The sequence below is a fragment of the Protomyctophum bolini genome (genome assembly GCF_963924005.1).
Source record: "Protomyctophum bolini genome assembly, chromosome: 12".
In the NCBI taxonomy this organism is placed as follows: Eukaryota; Metazoa; Chordata; class Actinopteri; order Myctophiformes; family Myctophidae; genus Protomyctophum; species Protomyctophum bolini.
Window position 1 is genome coordinate 4950510 of NC_137873.1, and position 24832 is coordinate 4975341.

Consider the following 24832-nt stretch of genomic DNA (forward strand, 5'->3'; position numbering starts at 1 on the left):
ATCCCCACATTTCATTGAGGGGAACTAGCCTCTCCTATGTCCAGCTTTGGGTGTTTGTGTAAACACAACCATTGTCCTAGCACAAACATTGAATGCCATTGACAATAAATGGCCAGCTTTGAGTGTTTGTGTAAACAAACATTGAAGACGATGGTGAGGACGCAAATTCTGATTGGCCGGAATGTAAGAAGATGTACGTGTACGATGATAAGAGCGCCCCTCACTTCACACAGGTGTGATTTTTACTACTAGAACTTTTTGTGCTCTGAGCTACCAGCACACCTGACTTTGGGTCCTTCATTGATTAAAAAAATAAATAACTCAAAGTTTTGGAATCTGTAACAGTTTTATTCCACGACCCATTTGCTGGGGATAGGAAACTCAGTAGCAGGACATCAGTAGATTTTAAAAATGAAAGAACTAAATGCTAATGCATTATTTACAACATTCATTCCTTAAACATGTTTAACATAGCAATCCACATTTTGACTTGGGACCAAATCCAGTAGTCTCTCAAACGCTATAAGCAACTCCATCTACTGTAGCTGCAACTGAAAACTTATCCGATGAGTGTTAATATTGTGAAATTGACATTTCAGTCACCTTTCACAGTGGGAAATTTACAAAATATCCCCTTTACCAAGTGTACAAAAACTTTCTTTCAGAGACACCAATTACAACAGAAACATGGTTTGACTGAAAGAGCGTCCTGACCATTCTGAAATATGCGATTGCCACTCTACATCAACATAAACACAGTAATATTTGTGCACTTTCCTCACAATACCATAGCTTCAATTAAAAAAAAAAACAATGGTGACATGAGTGCCAAATGGTTATAGACATGACCCAATTTCATTTCTTTTTACAAAAAGATAAAACTCCTGGGAACAGACTTTGGCAATACAAAAGTGAATAGTAATATTTCAAATTTGTTTACAATAACTACAGTGTATGCCCCAATAATCATGTATAATATTGGTAAAAATGTCTCCTTTTCTGCTTAAATAACTTCATTTTTGCACACCATCTCTAAAAAAAAACGTGGGCAGTGGTACCTCTGAGCTTGTTCTTCACATTCAGTGGAGCTGTGAAATCAAGTTCTCCAATATTAATAATAATTATAACACATCATGATATTGTTTAGCATGAACACACGTTCCTACTATACATACTTACAGTTCATCTTGAACATGGAATACTTCCTCATCTTGAACATGGAACCATTCCTAAAGTCTTAAAAGCAGATTTGCATAATTCCAACTGTCCATCTGCGTCACCCTTCACACACACAGGGTCCTCGTCCAGAAACATGGCGTCTGGCCCCCAGCCGCCCCACTTCTAAAGGAATATTACGCGTTCTTTTTCCCTTTTGATCACGTCTTTGGGGAAAGAAGGTACGTCTTTGGGGAAAGGAGGTGGTGGTGGTGGGAGCATGTCGCTGCTCCTCTTGTGTACACTGAAAGACTGAGAGCCCTTCACACCGGCTGGTCCTGGAGGAGTGAAACGATCCACTGTATGGAGAAGGGCACACAATGAAGCAGAGTGGTTTTTGTTTAACACTTTCGGGGCTTTAAATTCATCCTACCTAGGCTGCCTAGATTGTCTTATTAGCTTTGGAGCATACGCCGAAGTATTTGCAGCTTTGATCGGCGGAAAATAGTCCCATGGTTTGTTGTTGAAGAGAAAAACATGTCATTACGATGCGAGCTGAACACAGCCTCCACAGCATGTTGTAGTCCAAACAAACCAGCCGTTCACTTGCATTGAACTCATTTTCCCAGAAGCCCTAGCAGCCCAGAGCATGGCTTGATTTCCGGTTTCGTCATCATAATGCGACGGCCTCGTCACCAGGTCCGCAACCAATCCGCTCTTTTTTTATTATAAAAAAAACGGCGAATTAAACACATTAAACTATAATTTTTGAATTCTCAAATTAACTGCACTTTGTTTTAGCTAGAACATTTAAAAAGAATGGCATAACTGCCACCAAGAACAATTGAGCCGCTGCCAAATACAAGTTGTGTTCATGGACTTTACCAGTACCTGAGTGATGGATCCTTTGGGGACTGCGGTTACTTTTGGCTCGTAGACTCCCTCCCTCTTTACCAGTCACTCTGATGGGGCTCATCTGAGTCATGTCGATAGACGCTGGATGAGGAAAGACAAACTACAATAAGGCTAATGTCTGTGATACTGCATGCATGGACATGTGCCATTTGTTATCCATGGATGATTTCAGCCAGCTAATAGTGTTCACATTATGCAAGTCTGTGATTGGCTGCCCACTGGCCATATTGCCCAAAAGTCAAGCTTAGCAGCAGCCCCGTTTTTCATACAATTATGATGAATGAACATTGAGATATGTTATGAGCGCATGGATATCGAGTCCAATAAGATTGCGAATAAATTGATTTAGAAAGGCTAAAAATATGATTAAACATTACGATTAAACATTATGATTAAACCTTACTGAAATGAGATGAGATTATTTGAACACAGCTGTGTCTTCCTGACCTGCACTGTGCGTTCTCTGATGGGAGCCTTTGGTCCTGAAGCTCTTCCCCTTGCCTCCGAGGGCTGCCAGCTTGGTGGGGATCTGCTGCTGCACAGCCCCGGGCTTGTGGGACTGGTTGGTGGTGCTGATCAGGTGCATGGGCACCTCAGCCTTGACAGGCAGGGGGCTGATGCTCTCCTTGCGGGGAGGCACCGGGGGCACTTCACCCAGCTCAATGGTGGGTATGCGGAGGTGGGACTTGGGGCTTGACATCAAGGCACCTCCCCCTCTACCTCCCACATCGCTTCGGAACGAGTGGTAGTATGACAATCCCTGAGGCTGGGATAGGAAAATGAATCAAATAAATGATAGGATACTAAGGATAGGAAGAGTTGTCAAATAAATGATATATGAAACACAATGAATGACTTCAATTTAAAGCTGAAATAAGTTGCAGTCCAACTGCAACCGAAGACTGAAGTCCCTTTAATTAATAACTAGTGGTGCCCGTTGAAGCCTTTACAGCGGTGTCCATTTGGCACTGGCCTACTTGGAACGATGCACGTTGGAAATTAATGCCCCACCCATATATTATATTATATTATATATATTATGAATATCAAACACAGTGCATCACCTGTCCATGGTTGTCGTAGTGGCCCTGCATGCCGAGCTGTTTCTTAAACTTCTTCTGCTGCTGCTCGATCCACTCGTTCTCCTTCTCCACCTTCTGCTTGGCCTCGCGCAGCGTGGCCAGGTCCTGCTGGTAGGCCTCCCGGTTGTCCTCCAGCTCAGCGCGCTCCTCGGCCAGCCGCTCCTCCAGCTGCCGGCACTCCTCCTCCCGCCACACCAGCTGCTCCCCCAGCACCTCGGCCTGGATGCGCTGGCGCTCCCGCTCCTTCTCCCAGAGCTTGCGCTCCTGCTGGTGCTGCGCCTGCAGCTTGTGGAAGTTGGCCGCCTCCTCGCGCTGCTTCTCGAGGTTGCGCTGCTTCTCCTGCTCCAGCAGCATGCTGCCGCGGTGGCGGGCGGGCCGCTCGCGCTCCGACAGTGACACGCGCTGCAGTTCCAGGTGGCTGTCCTGTTGCGCGATGATGGCCTGTGCGTGTGCGCGTGAAATGTAAAGTAATTTAAATGGCTTCAATAAGTAAGCTTGAATAATGATATGCAGTAAGTTAGGTTCAAGTAAAAGATAATGTTAGGAAAATCATAATCGTGGTTTGGATTTGTTCAGTTAAGTAAAAGAAGTACTGTGCATTAGAAACTTTTAGGAACGACACCAACGGAGATTTAAGGGTATGAATATTGATATCAGAGTAATGTGCCGTCTCTTACCTGCAAGCTGTATAGCCTCTGTGAAAGCATTACCACCTTATCGAATAACTAAAGAGAAAAGGAGATACATTTGCAGACTAGGAATTAAAGGGTTATATTATGCAGTACATTCCCTTGTGAATTTAAATGAAATTAAGAGAAAAACAGAATGATCAAAACTAAAATGTCCTACTTCTTCCTCGTGCACGGAATTGAAGGTGGAGTTCCAACATGTCACCGGGGGCTCGTAGTCAGCCTTGAAATAGAAATGGTAATGTACAGTAAGTGCTCCATGTTCAACATCTGTATGAATTATTTGATCCTAATCCCCTTGCACAGTCAGTTTTATCTACACGAAAATAAATTGAATTTACATTCGAGGAGTGGCTGAGAGAGTGTGTGCATTTTTAATTTCTTTATTCAAAACCAGGTTGATTTCTGCGTGTCTTCAGATATGTTAAAAACGGATTGACCAATAACAGAAATGGCTCAGTGTGCAAAGATCTCTGCAGTGAATAAAATAATCACACCTGTGTCAAGTGAGAGGCGCTCTTATAATCAAACATCATCTCATTCCGGCTGATCGCAATTTACGTCTATTCTGCCCTCACTTTTTATCCTCAATACGTACTTTGCTTAGCCAATCAAATCATCTCAATTCCGTGCTCAGCCAACCAAAGCATTGCTATGATTCACACAAAGCTGGGCATAGCCCTCAAAAACACAAATCTACAAGCTCACAATGCGTTGATCGGCTATTTGCATCTTAAGACTTAGTATAGGGTAAGGGTTTAAGTTCTCCTTTCCCCGGCCCCCTCCAGTTTGTGATGCGGGAGCTGGCGAAAACTTCTGGAACTCAGAATAGGGTTTATTAAACGTAATTTCATAATTCCTCATATCATTTAGTGCTGCTACAGACACGACCATTATAAAACACAAATTCCCAGGATATTCACTTACAGACAGTTCCTGGCTCTCAGAGGAGTCAATTTCCTGGAGTTGGGGGTCAGAGGGGGCCTGGCTACTGCTCTCCAAGGGACTGCCCTCTGCACTACCAGGTCTCTCAGCTACATTTTCATCTGGGAAGGTAAAATCATGTTATGCATTATAGTAATACAACATTTGTGTAGGATTCCTAGCTTTTTACCATCAACAAAATTTGTTGTGGCTCCAAGGATAAGGTTTAGAGACAGTATGAGTATGCTAGCGTAACTAGCAAGCTGGCTCGGAGGCTGCTGGGGAACTGGACACTGACTTCCAGCTGCAGCATTCCCATTCACCTACAGTAGGCTAATGGGATAATCAAGAGAGTCAGGCTTACTGTGACTCTGGCTGAGAGAGGGGCTGCTGTCAAACCCTGCAAAGGTCTGTGCCCTCTTAAGATGGCTTCCATGGCCTTGGTCCTCCTGTGGACAATCTCTCATCTCTGACATCAGCATGTTCTGCAGGTTCTCCACTGTGGACACAAGACCAGACAAGTCAGGAATGGCGAGAACCGAATTCGATGGAAATCCACATTGAGTCAATCCACAAGAATATTAAATATTGGAAAATATTGGATAAGAGTGTTTTTCATATAGTAACAAAATAATTGAGAATGCTCTATATCAGATTTAAGTTAAGATTTGCTTCAGTTTAACCCGAGTCACAATTGAAAACAGGGTCTACAGAACAACTGCAGACCATGACCACTATGACGAGTCATATTTGATTTAAGTATTCAGACTTTCTTTCCTATGGCTGGCAACAGTCACGGGAGCAGATTAAAACAAATATACACTTTATATGCATTCACCGCTATTCAACCCAGCTCTGAATGCAGACAGGTTATTGTCTTGCTCCACCTACCCTCGGTGATGGCTCCTTTGAGCAGAGTCTCCCCCTGCTGGAGGTCGGAGGCATCTCCGCGTAGCAGCAATCTGGTGCGGGAGGTCTCCAGACCGGTAATGGCCTGGCCGTACGTGGCAAAGAGCTGCAGTTTCTCTGTCAGACTCTGCACTATCTGGGTGTCCCTCATCGTCAGTTGCTCTGGGAGAAGACCACCAAACATAGTCACACACACACACACACACATGCACGCACGTCAATCCATGATTACGTTTTGGCAAACTTAGCATACATGTAACAATGGCGCTCCCAATAAAAAGAGTCTCCCAATTAAAAAGGTATACACATGGTACTGTGAGGCATGTTATTAAAAAGGTTATAAAAATGTTCCAAGTCAGAATTATCAGGAAAAAAACTTCCAACCTCAGCACTGAATTGTTCTGAGAAATAAAGTTGCAATTGTGAGGGGGGAAAAAATTAATTATTTATAAAAATAAATTATATGATAAGAAGAGAAGGATCCGGGCACACAAGGTTAAAAAATGAGGAACGCCTTTATTAAATTAAAAGGCAACGGCCAACATGTTTCTACCTAACAGGTCTTCATCAAGGCAAGGATGAAGACCGAATGAAGACCTGTTAGGTCAAAACATGTTGGCAGTTGCCTTTTAATTTAATAAAGGCGTTCATCATTTTTTAACCTTGTGTGCCTGGATCCTTCTCTTTTTATCATGTTTTGATTCCGTTTTTTGATCCGTATGAGCACTTTTTTATCATCATCACATCCTGCTACCTCCATTGAGCACCTGGTTAGTTCCTCTTTCTTCTTTATTAAATCCTTTCAAAAGTATTTAACCCTGGAAGACTACCGATATCTGATAGAAAAGGTCAAGTTTCGATGTCTTACCCTGGAATTCTTTGAGCCTGGTGGCTCTGGCCTCCTGCTCACTGTACAGCTCCTCCTCTCCCTCTGGACAACTGGAACACACCAGTATAATTAACTTTAAGTACCATGTGAACCACAATGTAGCACCTGGTTCAAATGCAAAAATATTTTACTATTTTATTGTTGTTTTCCTTCTTTTTTTTGCCCTTATTTTCATTTCCATTGTTTACCTCATTGTTTGGGACAGTGATTACACACAGTAGAGTTTAGAATCGGCTACACAAATATGTCGTTTTCTGAATTACCGTACGTGAGCAAAACTGAGCCATATGCAGCCATATGCTGAATATGTCAGAGCCCTAACGTCCCAGGTTCGATTCAGGACCTCAGCAATGTGTCAAAGTGTCCCTGAGCAAGACACTTAACCCCTAACGTCTCCCCTCTTTGCACTCCTCTGTGGGCAGCACTCTAAAAAGCCCTCCGTCCAGCCTACCTGTCCACAGCGTCTCGGATCAGGGTCATCCAAGTGTCACGGTCCGCCTTGGAGCTGGTGTGGATCTCATACATCTCCGGCAGCTGTGAGGAGGCGCAGATGAGGAACATGGCTTTGTCTATGTGGGCCACTTCCCGGACGATTAGCCTCTGGAGGGAGATTACAGATGGCTTGTTGTCCTGCAGCAAGCGGGAGAGAAGATCCATGATAACGATAACGATAACAACCAGCAGGATTCATCATCTTAAGGACATTAATAGTAAATAGAAGTCAGTGTCTTAACCTATTAAGATCTGAGGCAGATTCTATAAATGCCTTGTAACACCGGGGCTCCACCGGGCGCCTCAGGGAATGTTCCCTTTTTAATCAATGAAGGGTGGCTCCACTGCCCGCGTTGCATTGCGTTGCGTGACTGCATTAAATTGCCCCGGTTAATTTTTTGACGGAGACGCAACGCGCCCGGGGGTAAACCAGTAGTTCTTTCAAGATTTTTCAAAAATGTAAAAAATAGCAGATGTAAAAGCTCGCATCACTGCACAAAGTGACACGCTGTGAGCTTGTACATCTGCTATTTTTGAATAGCCAATGCAAAAATAAAAAAAACTGCTTTCCCGTTTTTAATGGTTTAAACATGTTACTGTGGGTCTAGGTAAGACAATGATGGTTATTTCACACATTGCACACAGTATTATTAAATAATATGATGATAATGTACAATTAACAGCAGATAAATTGTTATAGCAGATGTGAATGCATGACATTTTGCCACGCAAAGCAAGCGAGTCAGATGATGATCGTTGGAGAACTCACCACAGTAGCAAATACAAACTTCTGATCTTTTTCTTGCAAGAGCAGAAGCACGTCGGTGAGCAGCACAGCATGGATGTCTGCGAGCAGGATATGGAGACAATCGTATCAATATGTCATACTAGAGATGCAGCAGGTTGTCAAACTAATCGATTTAAACTATTGTGAACCTATATTCTACATACAAGCTCAGCGCTTGTAGATCTGATATTCTACAAGTGAGGTGACTAATCGATTCGTTGATGTATAAAAATGAGTCATAAAAGCACTAAAAGGGTTGCGAGGGAAGTGTTTATAATATGTTAAGTTAACGCTTAATCTCTGTAGAGACATTATATCAAAGCACAGTAGCACACAATATTGTAGAATTCCCTGCTGTGAATAATACCACCTCAAACATTGTACAGTAAAATATATAATTTTGTGTGTGTGTGTGTGTGTGAACAAAAGTTATTTAGATTTATTGCTTCCCAATTTGAGCCGTCTTGTAAAAGGATACTTGCAATTATATCAACTTCCATGTTACTCGATGCCACAGCAACGGTATTAAATCACATATGTATGCTGTTGTTCTGCTTTGTGCTGCGGTTTTAACAAAACCTAACCACTAATGCTGATATTTGACCCCATGGCTCCCATAGGGCCATGACTCGAGGGTTGATTCTATAGATCGTGGTCATACGGTCGTTCTGCTAGAGGCGCTCAGTCTCTCCAGTTCCTCCTCAGCCAAGCACATGTATGCACCAAACCTCTGAACCTGCCAGTCCTCTCATACTGAGCTGACTTAGTGTTGCAACAACACATCATCAGTAGAGGCAAACTAACAGGTGTAAGACAGGTGTACACCCGTCTGGTTTAACCCATTTTGACCTGAGATCAGATTCTAAAATGTCTTCTACATCCTGACAGTTTTCTGAAAAAGATATGTTTCTATGTCAGTAGATTTTTCAAAAGACAGGTGTAAAACTCACACCCATCTGGTTTAACCCATTTTGACCTGAGATCAGATTCTAAAATGTCTTCTACATCCTGACAGTTTTCTGAAAAAGATGTTTCTATGTCAGTAGATTTTTCAAAAATAGCAGACCACTCGGTGGCGCGCTATGAGCTTGTAGATCTGCTGCTCCATGGGAGGTTCTGTCCTCCCTGAGCCCGCCTAAAGCCCAAACCACAGTTGTACCGCCCCATTCAAACTCCCCATGTGTCACTGTCCAGACTGTGTCAGATATCTATGCTCAAATATTATTCTAATGCTGCGTTCACAGTCACACTGGCAGATGCCACAGATACAAAGATGCAAAGTGACAGTACACAGCGTATTTGTAGCTTTGTATCTTTGTAGCTGAAGTTGAAACCAGCTCAACTTTTATGTAGCTTTGCAGCTGTTGCAGTAGCTACGAATGTCAGATGTATCTTCATGTCGCTAGCTTCCATTGAAAATGAATGGTAGACGGTATCTTTGCATCTGCCCGTGTGAACGCAGCATTATAAGTATATTTATTCAATTCAAGTTGGCTGACTGAATTGGTTTCTTTGATTAATAACCGGGACTATTCAGTCAACACCAAGGCTAAATAAAATCTAAGCCAACCACAATGGTAGCTTACATGTTTCACCGATTGCCCTCACTAGCCCTTACCCGTTGTGAGATATCCCCCGCCCTTGTGGCCACGGGGGGTACTGCGCCCTGGGTGCGTTTTCGCATTTTTAATTCACTAATAAATTCATTATTAATCATTAATGTGTCAAATCGTTAAGACCTCCATATTATTATGGTCAATGCCTGTGTGAAAAGTGGGAGTGATTGGTGCAGGCAGTGAGGAGCTACTGCAGTCACAGTGACACACAGACACACAGATAGACTGAATTATAGTATGATGATGATGATGATTATTATTTAAACAAGAAAATCACTGTCTGAAGCTCTTATCATCATACATCACATATCTCATTCTGGCCAATCACAATTTGCATCCTCACTTTTAGCTTCAATATGTACTTTGCTCAGCCAATCAAATCATCGCTATGGGGTGATCAGCCAATCATCAGTCAATGTTTGTGTTTACACAAACCCGGGCATAGGAGGGTAGCATCCCCTCAAAAAAAAAAACAATTAGGACGGTAAACACATGTACTGTATTATACAGTATCTATGATACAAATCAGATAAGAATCCCACAAATTGAATATAACTCTTGAAATCGCTCTAACTAAGCAACATTGAAGTCAACTCCCCGGTCAGGGAGGGTTTGACCAGTGCCCACCTTTGTTTTTGCCCGAAGCTGCTTTCCAAATGATGGCGCCCTCATGTAGCAGTGTTCTAGCTCCCTGGACCAGGTCCTCTCCGCGGAAGAGTCTGCCACCCTTCAGGCGACCAAGGGACTTGGGCTCCAGGCTGCGGCTGATGACATTCAGCCGCACAGCGTTCTTGTAGTCATTGACGTAGGCGTCCACCTGGGAGATGGTGTCTCGGATCACAGCCAAGGCCGTCACCAGGGACTCGTGTTCCTCTGTGTCGACTGGAGAGAGGATGGGGAGACATGAGGACCAAGGAGGTTAAAACAGGGACTTGCGAGGAACTACCTGAAATCAAATCACTCAAAATGTACGGAAAATGTATATACCACAATTCAGTCAAAAATAAATTAGCGTCGTTTCATAAAGCAATAACACTAGGGTTCATGTGGTTACAAAAAATCAAAAAGCTAATATTTGTTGAAATGAGCAGATCTATAAGCTCACATTGGTTACTTTCTATGAAGAGATTTGGTGTAGAGGAGAAAAAAGGAAGGGAAAGGAAAAGGAAAGGTACTATGTTTACACAGGGTAACTGGACTAGGCTTAAGAACTTGTTTACAGCCAGGCCCTGCTCATAGAACATTTCATGGTAGGCCCTGCTCATAGAACATTTCATGGTAGGCCCTGCTCATAGAACATGTCATGGTAGAGGTTCAATGCCTTGTCCAAGGGCACTTCAGCTGTGGTCATTTTAACGTGCCGGTCCGGGGATACGAACTAGCGACCTTTCCGATATCAAGACCGCTCCGCAAACCGTTCGGCCACCGCTGCCTCAAGGGACCAAGTAGACCTCAATATAGAAATATAGAAATGCTGTTTACTTCAGGGCTGGCAGCTGTCTACATACATCCAGGGGTCTACATACATCCAAAGTTAGTTTGGACAGGATTGGTACTAATCAAGAGCCAACTTCCAGTAGGTACAAATCAAGTCCTTGTAATCCCTGTACAAATGACACTACAACCTCTTGAAAGAAATGTCCAAATAACAGCCAAAAGTAAAGCAGCTTCCTTAAGTTCCTTGACCTACAGTACTAGGAGTGTGGGTGCACTGCAAATGTTTAACGCCAATTGGTCCAGTGGTTACACACAGGCAAAATCATAATCTCCCAGCCTGGTGGTGATCGTAAAACCATATTTGTTGCAGTGACATTATCTGTAGAGGAGGGAGGAACTTAAATGCAGATGACATTTATACAGTACTTACCTTCAGTGTTCTGTATAATGCGCTCCACTAGGACAGGGTATTTTGTGATGCGTTGAGTCACCAAAAGAAAACAATCAGGGACACCCTGTCTTCTCACAATGGGTGACTGACCGATTCTCTATTAAATACATGAAGAAAAAAAAGAACTCACATTAAATTCATATACATTTTTAATATAGGATTGCACAATTATGTACAACAATGTCCAGCTCAGTGGCCCTGTGGTTAGTGTCCGGCATCCGCCCAATGACTGGGAGGTCAGGGTTCGATCCCCGGCCGGGTCAGAATCATCTTTATTATCACAGTTAAAAGTGCATAGTTCCCATCGTGTTATAAGGGTCATACCAAAGACTCTGAAAAATGGGACCCAGACCCAGTGCCTCCCTACTTGGCACAATCATCGTTGGATCCCTTCGACATACTAGCGTCATGTCCAGGGGATGTACTTGTACATCAAGCTGCCTCACAGCTCACACTAAAGAAACAGGAGATAGGCTATCTATTAAATATACTATACTACTAATATGTGGCCTGCTGCTACAGACACTTTAGGGTAAGACACCAAGTTATGTGTTCCGAGACACTGCTCTGCATGCCGTGCACGCCAAGGTCAAGGTAAACTTTAAGCCATAATCATCATGGTGATGTGCAGAATATCTTTGGTTTGTTGGTAACTTGTATTGTACAGTACTTTTAATTCTGGGCAAGTTGTTTTCAACCACATACTTTAATGTTTATTACTGGACGCAAAAACAAACAAAAAATACAGCACATGGATGTACCTGGGACGTAATACGTATCCCTCATTGATGTATCCTAAGGCGTTTCGGGGCTGGCAACATCATACCCCTCACTCAGGTGACCCAGCCGGGGGTAATCAAGTCCCGACTTACGTCCCAGTAGCTACCCTTGAACAGTCCCATTAGGGAAAGTAGTCACACTTTGAGCAGACAGGCTCTTCTTCAGACTGCATGTCTCCTCAAAATGTCAGTACTGGTGCTTAATTAAGACCTGCAGTGTGTGAACTCCTGACTTCTTTATCTGCTTTTAGCACCAGTCTCTGTAAAACATAAATATTTTTCTACATGGAAAATGCCCACATCTTAAACAGTGCAGCAAACATGATCACCTCATGCACCAAATTATCACAGAGGTTTCTCATTTTGTCCATTCTAACCTACAATCCTACAGTGACCCAGAGTAGGGCCTGCCCATCTTTTATAGTAAACCACAACCATTCACTGTCTGTGTCGGCAGTGGTTCAGGGGTAGAGTGGACGGTAGAGCAGCTGGATGGGAACAGCTAGGTTCCAAGTTCGTTCAGTTCACTCCCTCAGTGTCCTTGAGCAATACTCTGAACCCCTAATTGCTCTCAGTGTGAAGGTTGGTGCCTTGCATGGTTTCATCCACCATCAGTGTATGAATGTTTATGAATGGGTGAACGTAATGCGCGCTTTGGATTAAAGCGCTTTAAAGTACCTAGTTCGTACTGTAGGACAAATTAACTTTGTGAACACGGTGATGCACCCTATAAACTGGGCACAAAGTACAGAGCACTTACTCTTATGAGGTTTTGGAACTTCTTGTTGTTCTGGAGCTGTTCCTTGTACACACTGGTCGAGTCACTGTTCTTGCTGCAGAAAACGCCGTAGCAATCCTTCATGTTCTCTCCAAGGTCACCTGAAAACTATTCAAATGTCTGGTTGAAAATGGGATTTGTATAAAGTCTCAACACATGAACCTAGTCCTAGTATTAACCAACATGCATGGTGGATTAATAGATTTGCTTTAATAAGCAGACAATCATATCCAGATTGAAATTATTTTTCAAAATATTTTTATAACAGTATGCGTGTCAAGTCACAGATTCATAGAAAAATTAAAATTAAAACATTCGATTTTAGTATCAGTGACTGTGGGGTAAACAAACGAGATTGAAATTCTAATTAAATAGACTATACTGCCAGATTGTGTGTTGTGGCATTTGTTATTAGTAAATGAAAACTGCTGATGGTTTATCAGGCTTTATGTAAACTGAGACACTGGTCCTCCTACTACAGCTCTGTATATCAATGTACATCTGAGAACAGAACAGCTCAGTTCTCAGTTCTCCTCATGTTGAGGTTAATTACAGTCGCTGGGTGTCATTTTAGGAAGGAATTCTGAACCACCGAAATGTCAAACAGATTGCATGACACAGCTTCTTTTTCTACATAAAGAGAACAGGAGATCACTGCGACCATGTACAAAAAACGAAGAAAGCACCCACCTAGCTAGCTTACATTTAGTTAACGGAGGAGGAAAGGGTCATGTTTTTGTGTGGATTCTCAGGCAATTTGTGGGAATGATCAGTAGCTTGATCTGAACACATTGACTTTTGGTTCAAAAAGGCCAATGTCAAAATGATATAATATATCATAAATATATATATGTCATATCTCAGTCGGAAATGGCATATCTTTCTTGACAACTGAATTGTTTTGATGGAGGCATGCACTGCACTCCACTTAGAATCTTTCTAGTTGGATATGTAATGGGAGTTTTGCAATGTATATCACACGATTATTAAACTAGTCATTTCATGAAGCAAAACTGCAATATGAGCAGCCACCGAGTCCACTGATTTCTCATATATCAGTGGCGTGGTATGGAACCCTTGGACAGAATAAAACAAACATGAAACACAGACGCATTTACTTCCTTTACCAGTGAAACTACCACAGCGGTTAGGTATGTAATGTATCCTTGGTACAATTATGCCAGTGACACAGCATCATTCCAGGGCCATGAGGACAGAGAGTAAAACACACACACACACACCCCCATCAGCACTTCCCTTCAGACTCAGGGCCTGAGTACACCTGTACTGAACAGAGTGGCAGTGTGGGTGGGGGGTGAAGCTACAGTCGCAGTAGCTTAGCGCAGGACCTAGTCTTCAGAAGCCATGTATTGGAAGGGCTAGCGCCAATCAAAAATAAGAAGCTACTAGCAATAGCATACATCCCATACATACCCCAGACGGATACATTGCGTCACATTGGCTTCCTCACAGACACTTTTATAGGCTGGAGTGAAAATTGGTCTGCGATGTGATCATTAATAATTCACAGTAACCACAAAGCTACAGCAACACTTGCTTTGATCCCTCATGTTTCCCTCTCACCGTCCTGTCCGACTGGTTCCTTAAGTGAGGATGTTCTTTGTATTCATTTGCAAACTGTGAAGGTGAATTGACTGAGGACGATGTTGATATTGTATTCATTTGCAAACTGTAAAGGTAAATGGACTGGGGACGATGTTGATATTGTGAATTGAAGTACCTGTATGTAAAATTGTCATAGCTAACAGATATTGACCTCAGTCATCAACAATCGGCAGATAATAACTGAACATCGAATGACATACATTTTCACAGCAATGTCTATGTATTTGAAAGTGTTAAGAATTAATAGAGATCAAATTGATTGCGAATCCTTCTGAATCGAGAAATTAATTAAATCATGACCCCAATGAAGAATCTAATTCAAAGCGAATGGTGAGACACCAAATTATTCACACCTTAAAGTGCCCAAACAGAGTTGGTAGAAGCCTAATAGATACACGTTTGACCCATTGTCAAAGACTCCCAAAAGACAAAATATTTTCAGCTTGGTTCTTCAACAAGGTAAAAAAAAAAAAAAAAGTGTAATTTCTTTCCATCCAAGTATCATGACAAAGGGTTATCTTTCCCCTTCGTCATGTCATCGCAATTCACGTTACGTTTCCTTGCCTTACCTGAGAGAGGAGGATATCCGCCAGCTGTGTGATCTGATAGTTGTTTGCGGAGGTCACGGCGTCTTGCTCCTGGGCGCCTTCCGCCTTCCGCCGCCTGAGGCAGGACAGGAAGTGCTGGTGGAGCGCGAGCAGATGCTCCACCACCGGGAAGAGTCGCTCCAGCTTGTCCTTGTCCATCTGCAGGGTCTCCTTCATCTCGTGCATGTAGACGTAGAACAGGATCTTGAGGGTCCGCACATGGTGCATCTCCGTCTGAATCAGCTCTGGGGGGGAGAATCAGAGGGAGAGTATATTCTTCGTCATGGCGGCTTTTTCAAATAATGGGCACCTGGCTGTTTGTGTGTGTTTATGATAAAAGTGTTCCAGTTAAATGGCTTGGTGGCCAGCAGTGGCAGACGGTGTTATTACCGCACATGAACAGCATCATAGATGCCACATAACTCACCAGTACTACTCCCCTCCCTCAGGGCACTGTGCTAAACAACAAATGCGTTCCCATGCAACTCGATTGGTTAGACATGGCTTGAAAAAAAAAAAAAGGAATTGCATCTGTCATGGAGGTCATTGTTAGAGTATAGGTGTGGTTGTCCCAAGTGTCTGTCTGAGGTCATGAAGTCATTATCCATCACCAAGATAGCAGGCACTGTCAATTCTGCTTCTTACCATGCCGTTATTATGCACTTTTACAGAGTAATTGCTCTAATCCTCTTCCTTTTTACATTCATTACAGCATAGCGGTTCATTGTCTGTGGGAACACTTAGCCAGAGGGAGACTGGCTGTTTAACAGCATGCTCAATGAGAGTGACAGGCAAACACTAGTCCTTGCATCGATATACTGTAACTTGTTGTTTTTAAAGCACAGTAGCTGTGGGTTTGTAAGCGGTGGTTCTTCTTCTCGCTGCTGTTCCAACCCACATACTACTAGGAATAGTAATACTACACAAAAGCCCATGGTATATCCTAATTGGAACGTGTCTATGAGTGCTTAAACACACGTATTTGGGATATAAAATACAATTTATCACATACCAAAAACAGGCATTATTTGACCCGAGTAAGAGGAGCGACCAGCCGACACTGGTCAGCTGCTGTACAGCTGCCGACAGCTGACCAATCAATGCAAGTTAAAGCCGTATCTTCCCCAAGGGCTATATAGCTGTTGACCAATCAGTGTGGCATGATAGCTATGGGACGGAAAGGGACAGGGAGATAAATAATGACACAGTGCCATAAAACAACAACAGTGCAGAATACATATGGGGTTGGCGTTCTCCATGCAGTTGGTGAGAGTTGAAGGATAGAATGGGAATGAAGAATGAGGCAGCTGGACTGTTTTCTGTTGGACAAACTACAAGCGGCAGAATGCTACTCCATGTACACTGTAACTTCAAGTACACAAAGGAACCAAAACACAGAGCGATGTGGTCTATAACTCTCGTGATGTGAACTCACATTTTTGTACTCTGAAGACCATAATTATCTTCCTTTTGTCTTGGTGTCAGTCTCAAATCATCTGGTAACCACAGCACTATAATTCTGTCAGGACCAGTGTTTTAATTGCATATTGGAGCTATATTTCAAGTGCATTATTTTAGCATTTAATATGTTTTGCGGCATTACTGCACATACTGTACATGTACTGTACAGACTAAACAAGGTTTCTATCCGAAAGCAACAATATACTATAACATAACGGAGCCGTATACCTACCATAGATGACATCCTGTCTTTTCACAGCTCGTTTGTCCAGGGCTTTAAGGTAGTTCTGGTCCACAGCCACACTCCAGGAGTCTGCCTCCAAGTGCTCAGCATCAGCCTCCAGCTCATCGCGCAACATTGAATATTGGCCATCTGGATAATGAGTAGAAAGACGGTCATACAGCTGCGCAATATTTAAGTTAATAGTCAATGTATTATTACTACCATGTGTATATCAGATACTTTTATGACGACTATACAATATATTAAATGTTTGACAGGTGTTCCTCATAAAAGTCTTAAAACAGTGAAATGTCTCGCACTTAAAGGTAGAGTAAGTGATTTCACTCAAAAAACCTTAGGTTTCGTTTTTGGCTGTGGGACCTAAGCCTTCGTCCAATCAGGATAGCGAGTCAAAAACGAAACCTAAGGTTTTTTGACCCCCAGGGGTTAACTGGGGACAGGGAGGAACTCCTTATATGGTCAGCACACTCTATAGTAGAGAGGATTATCACAACAAAACAAAAAAATAAGTGATATTTGAATTAAGTGAAATCACTTACTCTACCTTTAAAGCATAACAAAAAGTAATGAACAATAGATGACAAACTAATGGGTTTCTTCTACAGTACATGCGGTTTCTTGATTCATTTAAACATGTCTTATTGGCATGTAAGTGTTATCAATGTAAGCAAAACAATAACATGTAAAAAGTAAAAACATAAGACAACAAAAGAGAAGAAAACCATAAAATGTCCCATGTGCGTGCACATGTTACATTTTCATCATGGCTCGACACACATTTAGATCTGTTATGTTTTGGCTTAAGAAATAAAGTTCAGTTCAGTTTGTCAAGTTCAATTAATGTGTACGTTATTTTATATTATATTTTTCCTCGCTCCTTGTATAATTAAAGTTATGTTATTTTCATAATATTAACAGTGTATACGTATTTTAGCTTATATGTTAAATGTTCTCAAAATATAATGCTACAGTACGTTTTTCAAATTGATAAAACAAAAAGAAAATTTGACAAATTTTGACAAAACATTGGAAACCAATCTAGAACTCTCTACAATTGGGACTAAAACCCCAAATCCAGCAGTCTGGCTCTAGTCAAAAGCACTTAAGCTAGTCTCATCAACCAGGGATTGTGTAGCTCAGGGTTGACAGGCCGTTATGATAAGAGGTACAGCAGGGACCTTTCAACAGGCCCTCATCCCGGATCATTATTACATACAGAAGGCTAACTGACCTTCCAGGTTGATGGACTCAGCCGTGGAGGGGGCCAGGGACGCAGAGTCGTCAAAGAATTTGAATCGCAGGGCATCGGTGTCATCCATCATGTGCTGAGACGGAATCTTGAAGGTATGTGGTGAAGATAAGGGTTGATAGTTAATGAGTGATGTCAGGGGAAGGGGATGGCATGCGAGCATCCAGACACACTGAAATGGGTGCACTCATGCATATACAGTACACACGTGCATGGACTTTTACTCAAAACACTGCCAAGCCCCCATATACTGTACATACAAACAACAAAAAGAAAACGCAATACACTGACACCAAGCTAGACAGGAACGCCCACAAACGTCACATCCGCTTTTAGCCCGGGGTAAGAATTTTCTATGGCTGCCAATGCAACTTGGTCGAATCCTTAATGACATACGGACAAACAAAACATCTATGCCGATAATATCTAACTTGCGGAGGTAGCGTGCCTTGTCCACGGGCAAGAGATATTTCAACGTATGGCATTGCAAATAAGTTTGATAATCGCTATACTCTGCGCAATATTGTTTTGGAAATGCCGCAAATTGCATCGCAGTGAACGAGAGCAAATCACAACTTCCCCCGGGGGTGGGCGGAGTCACAGCTTGACGCTCTGAATACGCGCCGTGGTGTCAGTGTATAAGTCTGCTATAGTCTACACAGGTCTAGACTCTTAACCATTTAAAGGGATATCACACCGCCTCCTCATGCATTAGAATGTTCTTCTTAAGGGTGAGTTTTTTAGATATATTATTTTACATTTATTTGAAAGTGAAATATCAAACCTGGGACTAGCTCTCAAGGGTGGAAGTAGTCTGTGCTAATGGGGTAGCACTGGAAAGGCCATTGAAGGCTGGGGGAGCAACACTCTCCCTAGGACTGAGAGGAAAAGCATATTAAGGGTCAGAATTAAGTGATGGGGAGACAGTCTTCTACGCGGTGATAACGGCTCCATATTAAAACTAAGAGGACTTCCATATAAATTAAGTGGCCTTAGAATTGTGCCTCATCTCTCACACACATACCCTAAAAAAACAGGGGATGGTCATAAAAATAGGGTTCGATTACTCAAACCTGGTGCATTCAGCTTGACCAGGTGCTTCAATGAGCACACTTGGTTGTGTATGTGTATGCGGGTGGGAAGCTGGCAGGGGATTGTGTTCTTTGTCACTGCACTACTGACTCCTAAAGGTTGGTTTGGGAGGGCCGCCCAAAGCGGTCATAGAAAGAGTACGAACATAAATAATAATAATATATTTAATCCTTGAGTTGTTGGGGTATTTGTCACTGTACATTTAACCCATCTCAACTATTAGGAGCATTAATAGGAGGTTAAGTGTCTTGCTCAGGGACACTTTGACACAAACTGGCTCCGCCACCTTCTGATTACCACATGGACTCTCTACCCACTCAGCTACAATGACCTCATCAAAGTTGAGGGATTTTTGTGGAAGGCAGTACCTCTCCAGAAACAGATACTTGACGTTCTAACCACATTACACTCATTATTAGTCATTTCAACAGACATAGATCATATTTGAGAGGTTCAAAGATGAACATTTACTACAGGAATGTTAGACTTACCTTCACTTTGCTGCTGACAACAACCCTTACTGCTTTATGGACTGGTGCTCACTCAAAGTCCCTTCAAACAGTGAAGTTTCTGCATTTGAAAAGAAAATACCAGATGGAGTCATAGAGTGTGCTTGTCGCCGTACTGAATCCCAACAAAAGGCTCGTTTCAAAACTAATCTGGCCCTGTGGAGAGAGAACTGGTTTGGCAGACTGTGACAGCACAGCTCAAGTCTGACCTGCTCTAAGGCAAAGACACATGACAGAGAGGTTGCCTCGGAGGAAGCAAAACATGGCAAAAATAACACACATTAACGTGCTATGCATTGCTAACCATTGCTAGAGGCTAATTGATTTAGACGGGGTGCCCAACAGGGTGTGTCTGACAGTAGTTCAGTGGTACGAGTTTCATGACGATGTCATCGGCCCCCTTTCTTTCTTCTTTGCCCTAAGATACACATCTCCACTGCGTGGGAATTATAGGTCTGACAGTGAGACAGATGTAATTGCATGACAAGAATTATTTAAACTGATCTTTGAACCTTTCCTGTGTTGTTCACTAGTTTTTCCTAAACTAACATTCACATGACCTAGAAATGAAAATGGCTTACCTGTTCTTTTTCTCTCCTCTTTTCAATGCAAGTAACTCTTCTTGAACATCTTCGTGGCACTTTAGAAACAGAAAAAATATATAATAAATAAACATGCGGAAAATAATAAATAAACAAGCGGAAAATATGCCAAAAGGAATACCAGTGAAGCCACTGAGGAAGGCAGTTTAATTAGAAACCAAAAATAACGTGTCAAAATCCAACCAAGAGCAAGAGTCCAGATCAAACAGTGGCTTTCAGTTACTCTGTGTGTGTGACGTGCATGTGTGTGACGTGTGTGTGTGTGTGTGTGCGCGGCTGCTCATGCATGTGTGTTTTTGGCAGGCTCTCGCACTGAACCTCAACCTACAGTATCTTCTGTTGTGTACACATGCCAACCTAAAATCAGCAGCTGTTGTTTCCAATATACACTGATCATTGTCAGCTCAACCCTTTACAACCATTGCCTCTGAAGAATCATACAGAAGCAGAGCAAACACAGTACATGAGGAGATAGTAGTAGCATAATTATGGGAGGCCAACGTTTTAAAATTGGGTAGGAAAAATAGGCTAATCTAATACACGTAGCAAAGCCCATTATGGCTTTGACAAAATGTGACCCTGCATATGAAAATGAATTAAGTTTCAAATTGGTTCCATGCAGGATAATTACAGACAGGAGGACTGGGGTTAGGACTTACAGTACTTGTGTAGCAGCGTATTATTATTTGAAAGCTAAAAAGCACATGTTGAATGACAAGACACGCCCAAAACACACATTACTGTTTGACCAAAGGAGCTGTGAAAATGTCACATAGCCCAACACGTGCACACAAAGTACACAGACATGGATGCTTCCAGTCAGAAGGATCCTAACACTTAAGTTGTTTACCTTTCTAAACCTCAAGTCACTGTCAATTCAACGCCTGTTTCAGGTTTGAACATTGCAGTCGACTTTTTATAGGATAAATGTCAGCATACCTGGGCGGGAAACCAATCTCTTAAAGTAGGTCCATATATAGAAAGGTTCCTATTACTGTATGAAAGTAAGAAGAGGTCAGGTGTCTTGGTACGGGTTATCCTATATTGTGTTTGTAGCTCCGCCCCCTCGTCTGGACTCTGAAGTGACAGCCACACCTCGACTGATACACCCAAACAACACTGGCTGGGAGTGGAGAGAGCAACATGAAATACGGCTAGACAAAACAAGCCCAGCAAGTCTGTCAGGTAACCATCCCACTGAGGGCTGGAAGGCAGGGGCTTTCGCTTAGGACACCGCAGGACCTAATCACCTGTACACTGGAACATGCCGAGTGTTTGTTTATGGAACAAAATCAACCTGTATTCATGATCCATTTGGTTTGTACAGTTCAGTACAATCATTCCTATATTTCTATTCTAACTGGTTTGGGCAGTAGATGATACATGACTTGTCTCATCATTACATGTTCAATAAATGTTCACAAAGCTCACACTGGTTTGAATATATTTGCATTTTATACCAAATAATTATCAGTACTTTCCTTTCTCTCTCATCTGTGTATACCATATATTTTTTTCACATTCTTGCCAAATTCCTTGTAAAAACAACCCGGCCAATAAACACATTGAGACTTCGATATTTCGCCAAGTTAAGAAAAACCTCAGACTTCATGCGGCTGGTGAGTCATCAGAAGTAATCTATGACATCAGTACTTACTTCCATATTAGGGCAAGGTTTCAGCCCGATTTGACTGCCATTGACATTTATTATAAAATGCCTAGGTCGCGTGCATGGCTGCATGCATCCGCCTCGTTGCAGCAGACTGCTGGGCGAGCGCTGGCGCTTTGGCATGGGGTCAGTATCAACATGGAATGAATTCTGTACTGGCCATATATAATGAGCATGTCTTGAGTGTACAGGGTTTGATGAGGTCGGATCAATTCAACATATGGAATGTCAGAACAACAAGTCAGCTCCATATATGGAGATCTAAGGGTGGTAGCGGCGATATTCTCTTGAGTGTACAGGGTTTGATGAGTGCCGGGCCTTAATTCTCGGGCCTGTTGAGAACTCTAGTTAATTGTCTCTTCCCAGGGAAATGCAGGCAGATTTTGGAAGGCAGTGAATTATCTTCAGAACACCAGAACTGCTGCCCTACCTACCTACACAAATTATCTGTAACAACCGTTCAATCTCAGACCCCATGGAAATATGTACATCTTTCACACTTTGCAGAAGCTGGTCACCTGGTCACCCATACATACACAGAGGACCTGCACTCGAGGCTGCCAACCATGTTCCTACAAATACAGTAGCTCAACTGGTCAATTCTCCCTGCCACTGTTATCCTAGAAGCACTATTAAACATAAACCAAAAGAGCTCAACTAGGGAGGACAATTTAGACCTGTATTTCTTAAAATTAGCAGCACCTCTTATTGTAGAGCAGATCACTCCCATTTTTTATCTTTCAATTTCATCAAGCGGTTGGAAAAGAGCACATATAACACCATTGCACAAGGGAGGTGACAAGCAAGATTTAGATAATTATAGACCCCTCTCAAAACTACCGTGTCTTGCAAAACTCCTGGAAACACTCATAAACTCCCAGTTAAAACTATTTCTTTCCAAGAAACACTCATAAACTCCCAGTTAAAAGTATTTCTTTCCAATTTCGTTGAAAATGAGGGCTTGCCCTCAACTGTATTCCGAGTATAAATAAAGGTGAGAGAGAAAGAAAGAAAAGGGAGACATCGAAGAGGAAGGAAGGATGGGGAAGGATCAACATATGGAATGTCAGAACAGGTTCTGACATACTACTGTATATCCATGGAGATCTAAGGCTTTGAGGTCAGATGTAGAATTGCAATGCTGGCCAAAAAATGCAAAAGCAGGTCGCATTTACTATGACATCAGGGATCTCCACGAGACTTGGGCACCATGTATGGGGGCTTTCCCCATGTATGGGGATTTTGAGTGACTGACTGACTAAAACAAATGTACGATTTCATAGTAAATGAGACCTGCAGTAGCAATAAAAACATGTGTAAAGAAATGTGCAGAATTTGACATTTGGCACTGATCATTCCAGTGGTTTATGAGATTAGGCCCCAGCACACTCTCCTCACACACAGACGCATACACACAAAACCTCTTTCTAGACAGCTCGGCCCCTACACTAGCATAAAAAATAACGCATCTCACACTATCTTTTTCTTGGCAAGCCCTAAATGATTAATTGCCGTGAAACTAACCTTTAGCTTGAGGACATCATAAAAGCTAACCAATACAAAACAGTCAGTGATCCGTGTCGCTCTGTCATAATATCTTGTGACTGATTGTAGTACAGATGTATCCACACAGTGGTTTCAAAGCTGTCTGTAGAAAGAATCTTTCATACTAGCACCATCATGACAGCTCTTACCTAGCCTAGTAGCCTTGACATGCAGTTTACTCATTAACTGAAACATACTGTACCACACACACTACACATGTGAGGGGTGTGTGTGTGTGTGTGTGTGTGTGTGTGTTGAAGCAGTGCGAGAGCCTCAATTTAGTAGTCCCTAATTATAAGCATGTGACCTCCCGATGGGCGGGTGGGGGTGTTCTGGGGCGTGGGAGACACAGGCGAAGAAAACATATTAATGGTATTGGAGCACCCCCCACTACCCCCCCCCCCCACACACACACACACACACACACAGCTACCTCAAATTAATGAGGATACAGGTCTACATAAATTATACTAAAATACTACCATGTATGGCATGCGTGTATGCCAGTGTCAGACATTTTGTCTAAACGACATTCTTTAATCCACATCTCTCAATAACCGGGGCTCCAGAGTCCAGTCCAAACCTGGCATTAGGTGAAATATAGTGTAACTTTAAGATCTACCATGTGAAAGTCCTTGCTACATGTTGGGAGGAGAATGTGAGGAATGCAAAGGTGCACAGTGAGAGCACTGACCTGGATTCTTACCTATTGAAAAGAGCACTGCAACTGCAAGTGTCAAATTAAATCATTATCAACAGGCAGAGGCTATAGGGTTTCTGGCCAACAACGACCCAGTAATACACAGTAACTAGACCAGATTATTTAGGCTTTGTTTAAATTAATAAATTAGAAAGTTAAAGTTATCCAACTGAAATGTGGATATAAAGTAACGTTACGTTTACGGTCTTCTAAGCTTACAATACACGTCGGCTTCTTTAAAAACAAACGCCACAACTAGGCAGTTTCACTTGTTTGAAGTCGGTGAAAAAAAAACATGGCAGAAACGGACATAACGTAAAGCGGTTGATCAAACCGTCGCCCATTCAATATTATATCATTTATTTCAGTCAGCCCTGGCAGTCCCCAATTAAAACAATGTGCCATGTATCATATGACATGTATGTTAAAACGTGCCTTATGGCCTCTTAATTGTCCCTTCGAACGCGAGCAACAACAAAGTTACAAATGTCTTCTTACCTATCGTTGAACACACAGCACAGAAGAGTAAACAAGTGTAGAAGTTTAGCCAGTTCCAGGTATGACATTATACACTATTATTTTCCATTCCAATCCACAGACGCTACTTTTACTCTGTCTAGAGACAGTACCATGTGATGCTTCTAA

General features: G+C 42.4%; 1 protein-coding gene across 2 annotated transcripts; it reads right to left on the minus strand.

Moving 5' to 3' along the window:
* Positions 1-24832, minus strand: arhgef18a (rho/rac guanine nucleotide exchange factor (GEF) 18a). Of its 2 annotated transcripts, XM_080777776.1 has the most exons (22): positions 24686-24832; positions 20253-20311; positions 19654-19732; positions 18855-18948; positions 18053-18158; positions 16810-16950; positions 15099-15361; positions 12886-13011; positions 11326-11443; positions 10086-10340; positions 7825-7901; positions 7015-7193; positions 6543-6613; positions 5657-5836; positions 5130-5264; positions 4769-4887; positions 4002-4064; positions 3830-3877; positions 3135-3593; positions 2518-2836; positions 2047-2151; positions 1-1514 (listed from the first exon to the last, which is right to left on the minus strand). In XM_080777776.1, the coding sequence occupies exons 5-22, from the start codon at positions 18141-18143 to the stop codon at positions 1342-1344; spliced, it is 2922 nt and encodes a 973-aa protein (XP_080633902.1). In that variant the 5' UTR covers positions 18144-18158; positions 18855-18948; positions 19654-19732; positions 20253-20311; positions 24686-24832; the 3' UTR covers positions 1-1341. The 2 variants fall into 2 exon arrangements, with proteins under 2 accessions (XP_080633902.1, XP_080633903.1); XM_080777777.1 differs by lacking the exon at positions 24686-24832 and having other exon boundaries at positions 20253-20460.

Bases quoted from the DNA above. Each gene is read 5' to 3' on its own strand.
- arhgef18a (XM_080777776.1), bottom strand. From the start codon at position 18,143: ATGATGGATGACACCGATGCCCTGCGATTCAAATTCTTTGACGACTCT. The intron at 16,951-18,052 runs GTCAGTTAGCCT...CTCATTATCCAG, and splicing joins TGAGTCCATCAACCTGGAAG to ATGGCCAATATTCAATGTTG. The intron at 2,152-2,517 runs GTCAGGAAGACA...TTCCTCATCCAG, and splicing joins TCAGAGAACGCACAGTGCAG to CGTCTATCGACATGACTCAG.